General features: G+C 40.0%; 1 protein-coding gene across 4 annotated transcripts in view; it reads right to left on the bottom strand.

Moving 5' to 3' along the window:
• ptprz1b (protein tyrosine phosphatase receptor type Z1b) overlaps positions 1-12974 on the bottom strand; it is a 71649-nt gene that overhangs the window by 39313 nt on the left and 19362 nt on the right. For all 4 annotated transcript variants that reach the window (XM_087175046.1, XM_023409974.2, XM_087175045.1 and 1 more), the window contains exon 2: positions 7190-7258. In XM_087175046.1, the coding sequence (XP_087031172.1) occupies positions 7190-7258 (69 nt within the window). The remainder of the gene's footprint in view (positions 1-7189; positions 7259-12974) is intronic.

The following is a 12974-nucleotide window of genomic DNA, read 5'->3' on the forward strand; positions in this document are numbered from 1 at the left end:
AGATGGTTTTTGGTTCTTAAAACCACAAATATATCTTCTTATGGATCAACACTTCCAATAAACACCGGAGACGTGTAAAATATGGGACCTTCAAATTTTGGATATCGCCCAAACCTACTTTTCATACCATGTTTAAGTGTTAGCATATTTTTTTAACCTAGTTACCACAGATAAGGTGTCAGTCTGTGTGAAAAATTTTAGCAGGCCTTCATACTGAAAACAGAACTGCATCTAAAAAAAAAAAAGAAATCAAGGGGCTCATGTTGGTGGGAGCACGTTGCTTCAGGCTCCACTGACGAGATAAAATATGGTCGACACATGACCGTTCGAGTGATCAGTCCACGAGCGTGAAGGCTTCTCAGACACCGAAACACTGCATGGTGTTGCACAGAACTATGAGACTGGATTCGACAGCTCTTTGAAGTTGTCATAGCAACAATCATTTTATTGTCTGTATCAGTGATTGTGAATAAACAGGAGATTTATGTTTTTCCATGTTACAAAGTCATCTACTCATGTATATGACAAATACAGTTGTTTTGTTGCCATGATGCGTGATATTGTGTTTTGCCCTCTTTGCTGATCAACCTGCTGGAGCCTTTTGCGTCTTGAAAATGACTCTTTTGTTGATGTTATCTCCCCTTTAATTTCAAAAATGACAGGTACACTTAAACATAGAAATGAGTGTGTGAACTGTTCGCACTCGCACACTGACCCAAATTTGTATTACCATGATGAGTGTGAATTTTACATAAAGATTTCTTCTGGGGTATTAGACGGAGCCATCACGCAGCCTCTCATGTTATCCATATCAGCCTAATCCTAATGATGGTGGTGCATGAGGACAAGCTGCCCGTACGAACGCTGAGGAGAGACACGCATGTTTCAAGGAGACTACTGCACCATTTCATCCAGGGTGTGATCGGACTCACAACATACAGACAACATAAAGGAATGGTTTAACGACAGAGTCTTATGAATTCATGCGGACAGGAAGATGTATTCATTTTCAAAATCAGTCTGTGTGTCTCTGTGTGTGTGTGTGTGTGTGTGTGTGTGTGTGTGTGTGTGTTCTCCAGACAAAGCACTAGGGGAGTACTGAAGCCTGCATGCCCTCCGGCTATGACTTAGTTGGATCAAGAAGAGAGAAGAGACAGAGAGACAGACACAGAGAGGAGAGGGAGAGACACAGATACAGAGGTACAGAAAAAAAGAGGGTGAACAAAACATACTCAACTTAATCAGTAATGAATCCAACATTTTGATAAAATTATATTCTTTTCTTATGTCTTGCTCTTAAAACAGATATTACTGTTGCAGTGGAGGGCATGAATAAATTTGCTCCCTCTGCATTTAATTCTAGGTGGTATTCAATCTGTAATCTCGACTGTTCTGCTGCTTCATATTGAAGTTGTTCCGAGGTAAATGGTTTATAATGGCGCTCTAATACCACTCAAAATAAGAGAAAGAAACCCCTAAATTATTTTGATGGATGTTAATTATAAGTAGTAGTGATGGTAAAGGATCTCAGTAGTGTTTGTGAGTCTGTGTAATTTGAATATTATCCTTTGAGAAGTGTTTTGAGTCTCATTGCATTTGGCTTGAAAAGGAAACTCTGGGTTATCAGAGCACACAATTACACACCAACATGCACACACGCATACACACGCACACACCCATACACACACATAACAGATGGGGCCCTAGGGGGTGTCTTCCAGGCAGAAGGATCCCAGGGACCCCCCCTAGAGACAAAGCAGAGAAGAATGGAGGAGAAAGGGGAATCTTTCATGCACAAACACACATATACAGAGTGTACCTGCAGGTTTATTGTTAATACTTCTGAACACATTTTAAAGCTACCAAGATTTAAATTTCGACTGAGTTTAAGCCCAAAATAAAGAAAGCAAGCTGCCATAAGCATAAGTGATCAAATTGAAAGGGTCTCATATAGTCTAAAGGTAGATGTCCATGTGTAGTTTGATTATAAAGCAGGTCTAGGTTCTATATTAATACTGTGAAAGTATCAAAGCGCTCAGTCCACAGAGAAATGCACACAGCCTGTATTCAGAAACTGAGCCTTAAAACCAGCCATCAGGACTTCTGTGACATTGTGATGTCACAACAAAGCCCTCAGTCATGCCCCAAGCCCCGCCCAGTTTTGAGTGCTGAAATCTGATATATTTTTATTGGATCACTCAGAAAATAGTCACAACACTCATGAACCTGACTGATATGATTTCAAATGCAGCAAATTCCAATTGAACATCTTAAATCATTTTTTTTACAGAGATAATCTTTAAGGTTTTCATGAAATCAAAGCTTTACTATGTATGTATTACATCATTCAACATGTTTACATTCATAATTTTCTCTGTATGTACTAGTTTCTATTGTTAGTGGTCATTCCTGCCTGGGGTTCAAATTGCCTTCACACACAAGGGATGTTAGTGTGTAATTTTATTTCAGCCTCACCGTTACAACTCTCTCTCCTGACACTGTACCAGAGCTGGATTAAGTTACTGCTAATGCAAACCAAACATTCCTGCTGCTGCTGCTAGTTTACATTAAAACCATTTGACAGACAGAATATGAGGTGGTTTATTGTGAAGCAGCCACAGAAAATAAGCTGCATTCGTCACAGAGATCAGTGCTGACAGCAATCGTCAATCTAAAATGTGTCTTCAAAACAAGACCTGATCATTTTACCACATTATATATATATATAATAACTATGTAGTGAGTAATAAGAGGAGGTCGGCAGCCACAGTGAGCTGCAGGCAGAAAGGCTGCATGCCTCCAACTACAAAAAAAAACAAAAAAACATCTGCAGCATGAAACCAGTTCATGGTTCAAATTACTGAGAAAATTATTACATCAATGTGTGTTTGTTTGGCTGCACTGTAACAGACTCACTGATTGCTTTTTTCTGTTGCACTTCTGATAAAGAAGCTGCTCAACAAGTGTTTTATACCCCCCAGAATTCTGGGACATGTAGTATCAAACTGCACTTGCAATTTCCGCAGTCATCACAAGTGTTGCCAAAAGCAACCAGGACCGAAATCCCACAGATTATAACTTCACAGACTGGCGGGCCGCCTGCAGGCGCATATGCCACACGGGTCTCATCCTCAACAGTTTCACAATCACCCAAACTGCCAGTCCTCTCGGTTTAACACATTAGATCATGAACTGTTCTGGAAATAAACAACGGGCTCAAAGAAACTATGAGCATGAACGTAACTAATCAATATTATACCTCTGTAATCACTTTGTATTGTGAGTTTACTGTCACTGTGCCCTGCCACTAATTTTAACATATAACAAACTGATATAAGTAATTATGTTTTAGTTACCTAAAAGTTTAAACCTGTTGTTAAAAATAAACCAAGCAGGCACAGATGTGTAATGTAAGCTACTTGAAGAAGTGGATTGCAATTTTGATGTAACCTGATTTTAAACTTTCCTCCTCTGCCCCTCTTGTCCTTTCAGCACAGCTCTTCTTTTTATTCAGCTCTCCTTCCCTTCGTCAGTCACCCTCTCACTCTCCTGCCCCCCTCTTTCTTTTATTTGCCTTTATTTTCCTTTTGTCCCCCCCCTACTTCTGACCTAACTAAAAAGCTGTGCGCACAGCCTCACAATGAAGTGCGTTTCTTTCAAATGTTAATGCTTTTTACTCACGGCTCAGTGCACAGCGCAAGGCAAGAAACAGACCTGGTCAGGAAAAACAAGACTATGTACACACACACACATACACACACACCGCAGAATGGCTAAAGTTACAGTGAATCCAAATGAACTGCCACTGAGTTGCCTTCAGTTGTGATGATGAACTAAGAAACCCAACAGAGTGAAAAATGAGAAGCACAGAATTTAATAAGAAAGAAAGAAAGAAAAGAAAGAAAGAAAAACTAATATTACAAATGGAAGACAACGATGGATCTCCACAGGCTTTTCATCATTCATGACCATTCCTGTGTATCACACAAGAAAATCTATTACACTTTGAGTGTGTGTGTGTGTGTTTGTGTGTGTGTACAGGCCTCAGACTTGATTGTAAGATTTGACAGAGGGGAAGAAAACAATCTGCAGGATGGTAATACGTGTGAATCTATTGATATTCATGCTGCTTTGTCAAATGTGAGCGGGAATAAGTCAGATAAACTAAATCTCACGGCTGCACTTTGTGTGTGTGTGTGTGTGTGTGTGTGTGTGTGTGTGTGTGTGGCTCAAGTCATTGCATTCTCACATTCAACGCTGTGTGCAAATACTTTATTTAAATGGATGTTCAGACCCATGAAAAGCGATTAAGTTCATGTAATCACAGTTGTTGCACTAACTCGATTCTGTTTGGGGTTACATGTTTCATTTTAATTGATTTTAATACAGTGAGCTTATTTCATACTTACTCAATGTAAGTACAAGAATGTAAGGACTATATAATGACTGATGAATGAATAATAAATGAAGAATAATAAATCTGCTCTTCCAAAGCACATTGAGCAGACGTCCCTGAAGAAAGTTTGACAAGAGCTGAAGTCACGTGTCTGTGTCAGTCCAGCAGAAGGTTCCTTCAGTTGGGCTCAATGATAAGCGAATAAATCATATAGCGATTATTTTAGGAGATATTGCGATTGTGATATGAGTCACAGTTTCAGCTGGAACGGACGAGCATGATCCTTTACATCTGGAGAAAATCATTTGCAGGCCTGTAGCACCACGACGCTTCATTTATCGTCTGCTGTGACACATATTATCTTTATCAAAAAAACTGCACCCCTTCGATTTGGACATTGCATTTGCTGTATTGTGATTTCAATAATATTTCAACAACTCCCAACTGTCCGGGCTCTTTGCTGCATGTCATTCCCCTGGTCTCAGTTTCCTGTCACTCTACACTGTGCTATCAAATAAAGGCTTACAAATGCCCAAATAATTACTTAAACTAATTAAAATTAATTGTTCAGGGATGGTTTTGTGGGGATTTTTAGAAATATGGGTGAAGGAATGATGACCAAAAAAAGAATCTTTCAGGTAAATGAAAGAAAATAAATACATAGTGTTTATCACGTCTCACGCATCATTTCCTTTTTTGCATTTTGGCTCCTGTTCGTTCGAGTGACGGAGTGACATTGGCTGTGCGTCTTTGCAAAGGCGCGGCTCCTGAGAGCTGGATGTAGTGTACGAGAGAACAGTGTTACCAACTGCCTGCTCAAAATCTCACTAGCAGTCATGTTATGGGAGCCGACACACATACAGATTAAGCACCATTCTCTCACCCCCAACTAATTATAGAATCCTGCTGAATCTCCACCAGATCGGCTGTCATTTGACGGTCAGTTTAGGGTGAGGAGGTGAGGGGGTGAGGGGGGGGCGCGATTTCAGTAACCGTCTGAGCTAATTGCCCGAATGATTAAATATCTGACTGTTGGAAAACTGATGAATCTCTGATATGGTAGAAAGTTTGGTTGACCACCATCTTGCACTTTGAGCAGCTCTGTGGTCAGATGGCTGCTGTCGAAAGATCTGGTATAGACTGCAGTGACCTTGTTTTTATGTAGTTGATGTTTAAGCATTTAACATGTTGTGGCTATTACTGTAATGATGTACATGATTAATAAAAATGTACAGTGTCCTAAAGTTACTATAATTACTGGGTCTCTATAACTGAGACCTTTATCAATCTGTTTTTATTCACTACAGGTTTAATGCATCAGCTGCAGCTAAAAGTGAACAAACCATTATCAACAGCCTCGCAGCCAATAAGCTGCTGTTCTGCTTCACAGTCATTCTAAAGGAAGTTGTATTTTATACTTTGTATTGCATCATATTATGCGACTCAAATGACACGTGTCAGTTATCACCAGCTATCCATTTGGGTGCAGGTTAACAGGTTTAGCAGCTCTGTGTTTAGCTCACTGGCGACCTGTTGAGCTTGATCGCTTGTCCTGATTCCCCCCTGATCAGTAAGGAGCTAATGTCTCCCTCTGGGACCATTACTGTCTTTGTTTCTGTGGGACCACAGCTTAGCGCAGCAGGGGCTCAGTGCTGAGTTAGCTGATGTCGCCTAACCATATGGTCTGAGGCAGATCAAGGCTCTCCCACAGGAGATGTTAATGGATAAATCCTTCGGCTCATGTGATATTCAGACTGATATTTAACAGTCTGATGTAGCTGTCTCCTGTATTGTCTGCCTCAGGAAGTGTCTGTATGGCTTTGAAAGGTAAGCAGAACGACACAGACTTTCCAACTTAAGCTTCCCGTCACTGATTGATGGTTAAATCAAATTTGAGTTATTGAAGAACCCAGAGAAACAGTTCTGTTTGCAGTGTACAGCAGTGTTATTTTATTCTACCTATGTTATATTGCTTCTTTATTATTATAAAGTGAGTCAATCCCCATAGACTCCCATGTTAAAATGTCCAACTTTACAGCAGAAACAAACATGTTTACAGCCTGGTACAAAAACAGTTTTGGTCTCTACAGCTAATTTCCTCCTTCATGACAACTGTTAGGGGAGTCAATTTTTATATAACCCAACTATTTCAATTTTATTCAGGCTTAACATTCTGAATAACTGAGGGCATGGCCAATTTGAGTGACAGGTGGGTGAGTGTGAGTATGTCTGCCACAAACCGGCATTCACCCAAGTCTTAGTTCCACACGCCCCTCCTCTTTGCCCATTTTTAGATTAACCAGGAGTTAGGGGCAGAGTCAGGCACTGGCAAGTTGGCAAGATGGCAACGGCGGAGCAGCTCGCTCTGAGCTTCAAAACTGCTCTTTAGAAACCTGTGGGTGATGTCACAGAGGCTTTGTGCATCTTTATTTAAAGTCTCAGCTAAATACCTGTATGATGTACTATGTGACTGTAGCAGATGACGAAGATAAGATACTACCAGTCACACCAGCAATGATATGATTTTGCAATTTTAGTAGTTTTAGTTTTCTACTGACTGATTTCTTTTATTCTGGGTTTATTCTTTCACTCACTACAAAGGCCTGTTGCTGCCTTTTTCTCTGTTGGGCACTCCCAAAAATTTCCACCTCCTGTCACAATAACACCTCCACTGAAAACACTGTAAATCTGTGTAATCTGGTGTGGCAAAGAGCTTACATCACATGACACTTGAACGTCTTTCACAATTACAAGGACAAGAAATCAAAACCATAACGAGTGGCTCTTACAGACCTGAGTACGACCAGTCGATGTCTTCGGGGAGTTTCTTCAGGCCTCGGAGCAGCGGCTCCGCTGCCACAACTACAGGAGAGAGAGACAGAGATTTCTTAGTGTCATTTTGCATTTTCAACAACTCACAGACTGACAGGTGAAACCATGACCAGAGCAGCTGCTGTGTGGCACTGACATATGATAAGTGGCAAGCTTTTCTGTCATGGGATACATTTCATAACTGTTCAGCCTGTTAGGAGAGAGACCGACTTCTCTTCTCTGACTGAAAGGAGCCAAACGTGCTAACACTGTCATATATGATGTCACTGTTGTATATATATATATATACATATATATATATATATATATATATACATATATATATATATATATATATATATATATATATATATATATATATATATGTATAACAACCAATCTTCAGCCTACGTAACAAAAGCTACATAAGATAAGTTCTTTATCAGTCCTGCATTAGGGACATTTGCATATTTTACAAATGCCATATATATACCAAAGATGGCGACTAACATAGTGTTCTGTGTTCTAGTGTTTCTTTCTTTCACAACTTTTTTCAGCTCCACTGTACATGAAGTGGATTTTTTTTTTTTTATATATTTTTTCAAAAGGTGAGAGTGAAATCATTTCTTAGCAACACATACAAGTTTCTGAGTTGTAGCAGAAATGCAACACTAACCTCTGGCCTCTCTGACAGACAAACACCCATTCCCTGGCCCCTTACTCTAACCTTAACCATCATAACTGAAGGCCTAACCCCAACCCTCTAACCCTGAAACCAAATCTCAACCCTCAAACAGCCATTTAAACATATTTTGGTTCCCACAAAGCAGCCAAGCGTCACAAGTATAGTAATTATGCTTTAGCTCTAGTATCAATTAAACCTGACCTTAACCTCAAAACATGTCATCACCTTAGAATTTAATGATTTCCATTATGAGGCCGGTTTTTTGTCCCCATAAGGAAGACAAGGCCCCATGATGTGAGTGTGTAAACAGAAGTAGGCCCCCACAACATGAGTAATACCTGGATCACACACACACTGCATGCACACACGGTACCAACATCATTTGTTATCACCACACAGTTCACCACTTTACAGGGTGCAAGGGGCACTACATCACCATTAACCACTATCATTATTTTCAAACACACACACACACACACACACAAGCACACACTATCTATTTCATGGTAGTAATTTTCACTCAGGGACAGTAGAGGATACACTGATGTATGAAGTCACAGGTGAAGGAATCAGTGTGTGTGTATGTGTTTGTGTGTTAGAGAGAGAGAGAGAGAGAGAGAGAGAGAGAGAGAGAGATAATCATCTAACTGAATCTAAATCTATCTGTTCACTAACAGCTTTGTGTCCCTCTCTAGCTCTCCACTCTTACTCCTTGACATATGACACTGAATAAACACACAAACACACATAAGCATAGCTCTCTCTTCCTCTACTAAAGTCAGTCTCTCTCTCTCTCTGTTCTCACTTTCTCTCTCTCTCCCACTCTTTCTCTTCCTGCTAACCTTAACTGGAGTGAGTCAGTGCTGTGTGTAATGGTCAAAAATGTGATTACAAAGAATTCACTGTATCTTTATAAAAAGACCTCACAGATGGTGCTTTTTTCCATAGCTGGCATGAACACTGTGCTAACCAGTATTTTTAATCCTTTAAAGGTCTCATATAGTATAAAGGTAGATGTCCATGTGTTGTTTGATTATAAAGCAGGCCTTGGTTCTATATTAATACTGTGAAAGTATCAAAGTCTCAGTCCACAGAGAAATGCACACAGCCTGTATTCAGAACCTGAGCCTTAAAACCAGCTGACAGGACTTCTGGAACTTTGTGATGTCACAACAAAACAGTCACCACTCCCAGCCATGCCCCAAGCCCCGCCCACCTGGACCCACCATCCACCCTTGCAGGATTTTGTTTCTCTGAGTGTTTACCTGAAATCTGCTAAATTTTTATTCGACCACACCAAAAACAGTCAGCCAATCAGAAGAGAGGCTCAGAGCCTCCTCTCTTCTGATTGGCCTGTTGTTACTAGAGCTCCAGAGAGAAGCCTGAGAGAGGAGATGTAAAACTACATTGAGATGGTTTTTGACGTTTCTGATTCTTAAAACTACAAATATATCTTCTTATGGATCAACACTTCAAACAAAACAAGGGAAAAGTGTAAAGGACCTTTAATTTGTATCTGATTTGTAGCTAATGGCAGCAACATTATCAAGTATAACGCCCTGATGAGAACGTCATTTATCCAACTATCCCATTATTAACACAATAACCCTGCCAAGATTTCATTCTCATTATAATGACACAAACTGAAAACATGCTTCATGTTTTAAAAGTTTTAATTGTGTTAGAAGAGTGACACAGTTCATCCTCAGCATTTTAATTTTGAGTTTTTGCAGTCTAATGTACGCATATGTATTTACAGTGATACCGTAAAGCACTTAAAACATAGACAGATGGCATATCTTGTTTTTTACGTGGAGTTAAAACTAGCAGGCACTTAGACAACTGCTGCACTACCCCTATATAGTGAGGAGGGGGGAGCATTGGTCACATGCTAATACAGATTACAATAGAAATAAAGGGGAATTAGCATTAAACAACACAAATAAACAGAAAGTAAAGGGAATAAACCAATCCTTCTCTTTTTTGTTGCTGCTTACAAACACAGTTAATCATAAACCTGTCCTCCAACAAGATGAAAGCCCTGTGTTGAGTCAGATTTAGGTCATGGACAACTATCATCACATCCACAAGTCTGTCCATGTGGCACAGATGAACTCAGCATAATCCTATTGTTTACCGTGCAGAGCAGCAGGATAAAACACTGGGTAAATTACTGCACATATGCGAGAACTTGCACTTGTTCATACAGTTCTTATCAAACTGTAACATGAAGCGCATCCACTCTGAAAACAAAAAAGCCTCCTGTGTCATCTGTAAAATCTTCCACATCAATGAATATTCAACAAGCCTTGATACAGATGCAGCCACAGGGGGATTTTAATGTTGTGCTTCAAGACTTGTTTCACTTACTTTTGCCTCTTTCCCATTTTCCCATGAGAGACTGATGCTAAAAGTAAAAAATATTCTCCTTTTTTTCTGCTTTTGGAGGTTGCATGGAGCTCTCTGCTGACTAGTTGGATGCGGAGCTAAGAACAGGGTATTTATGGGTCTTTAAGAGTCTGAGAAGTAACTCAGTTATTAGGCATTAAAAAAAATTTAATAACATGTAATCACAGCATTTTTCATGATGCTTCTTCACCTTTGAAAGTTCATTCTTGAGTCCTGGGAATAAGTTGAGAAAAAAGCATAGAGAAATGCATTTTAGAAATAGCTAATGAATGGGAATGTGTATGTGATGGATGAATTCCTGTGGGAAATTATATTCTAAAGTTAAAATATGTAACTTTACCACATTAAAATGTCTAAAGATGATGAGACCTATGTTATAAATGTTGTTGAGTTGTGTACTTACATTATCCCCAATGTTTCCAAACCTGTGGAGATCTGTGATTTTAATCATGGTAACGGTACGTTTCATTTGGTTGCCTGTCAGTGACGTCATAACCCCTATGTGTATGCGTCAGTGTCATGTTTTTCCTTTTTATCCAGTTTTAAGCCACATTTTTAAGATAAATATTTTACAATTTGGTCGTTTTTAACTCTGTATTTTAACCAGAGGAAGGATTTTAGTCATCGGACGTCTGGATCTTAAGGGGATAGTTGGGGGTTTTTGACGTGGGGTTGTGTGAGGTAGTCATATGTAGTTGGTACATTACCTACAGTAGATTATGTTGTGCACGGTCCCAGTTAGGAAAGCTGACCGGGTGCACCGGCAGAGCAGCAGAGCAATGTTTTGCTGTGCACGAGGCCATTAGAAAAAGCATGTTTTAGACGTCCAAAGAAACAATCAAATATCAGTTTAACTTCATGTAGAATACTTTCAGCGGGTTATCTTTCTGTGAAAACAGCACTTTTTTTGGCACTACCGGATTCCTATGTACAAGTGCACCTACGGAGTGCACTGTATTACGCCGCTTTCTGATTCACTCAGGTGATCTGCGGCTGCGGAGTAATACAGTGCACTCTGCAGGTGCATTCTGCCACTCTGCCGGTGCCCCGGTCAGCTTTCCTAACTGTGACTGTGCTCATCATAAACTACTGTACCACCTACATTTGACCAACTCACACAACACCACGTAAAAAAAAAACCAAAAAACCCTGAACTATCCCTTTAAGTTATCAGAGAAAAAAGCCAAGTAAATGTTAGACAGCTCAGCTCCCAGCTCCTCCAAGACGTCCTGTGTCCACTGAACTGCGTCAGTGAATCCCTGACTTTAAATGTGAAACTGCTTTATTCAGAGTTTCTACTGGTTTTAATCCCCTGGTCTGTTTGTTCAGGAGAGGAGGAGACCTCTGTGGATAATTCAGCTCCAGGTAAAAACCTCCTGAACGACACTGAAGGAATCCAAACTGAGATGGCAATGATGGTGAAGACAACAACTCCCATGATCCCATGCTGCTTCACAACATCACCAAACGGCATCTTTTCTTTTTGTTTTGATTGAGAGACTCCTAGTGGCAGAAGTTATAGAGTGTGCATTTAAGTTTAGTAAACATGATCAGTGCTACACAGTACAAGACCAATATATTATATTGTGAAGATAGATGGACCTAAATGTCTGTGTCACAAAAGCAGATCATGTAAAGAAACTTGAAAGATGTGTACCAGTCTGTACTGTGAGAGTCCAGCATCATTCAGACTGCTCTCTGTGAGTTCTGTGTATCTGATGATCACATTCATGTCGGCACAAAGAGAGAGAGAAAGAGAAAGAGAAAGAGAGAGAAAGAGAAAGAGAAAGAGAAATGAATGAAAGCAGGGGAAAGGGCGAAAAATGGAGTTGACTGTGGGGCTGTAGCATCAATAATGGCTTCATTAACATCACACTATGAGGGATTTTAATCTAACTTGCCCCTGGCAACTCAGTACAACACACACAGACCCACACACACACTGTAATTTTTGAGATCTTATTAGAGAACAGAGTTTCCATTTGAAAAGGAAATCAATCTAATTTTATATTTTTTGGCATAGGGAAGAGAAGTTGTACAATTGAAATGGTTTTTAATTTACTTTTATGCATGGGAAATGAACGATGAGGTAGTGGAAATGCATTAAAAGTTCGTCTGAAATATTGAATTGAAATTTTGGACGACATGATCAATCTACTGTATGTTCTTTAGGATGGCAGCTATACATCCCATCTGGCTGATTTTGTCCATGTCTGTGTTGCATAACATTCTCCTGCTCTTCACAATATCTTTCCTCAAACTGCATCTGGCCACATTTACTAAAGTAAAACCAGGTGAACCGACTGACACCTGTTGTCTTTGAGTCAGGTCGATCAGCTGATGTATCCTGACGGGACTATCAATTAAAAGTTTCTTTTAGACACCTCAGTGAAGCTGCACAGGAGTGATGCGGCCAAGTCAATTCTTTTACAGTGATGGATGACACCTCAGCCGACCGCTGTGTCTGAGCAGCTCTTTACAGATTACTGTTGGAGAGAAATGTTTTTGTTGCTCCAACCTGCTGTTCAAACTGTCTGCATAACCTGGGATGTCTGGGACGAGGGGCGGGGCTAAATAAACCTGAAACCTTGTCAGTATAGCGACATAAAGTTAGCATTAGCACGACCACTAACACTGTGTCAGCCACTGCTAACAAACAACATAAACAAATAA

Source organism: Seriola lalandi, unplaced genomic scaffold (genome assembly GCF_002814215.2).
Source record: "Seriola lalandi dorsalis isolate HSWRI2012SDOR001 ecotype SW California unplaced genomic scaffold, Sedor1 jcf7180002054410, whole genome shotgun sequence".
Classification (NCBI taxonomy): Eukaryota; Metazoa; Chordata; class Actinopteri; order Carangiformes; family Carangidae; genus Seriola; species Seriola lalandi.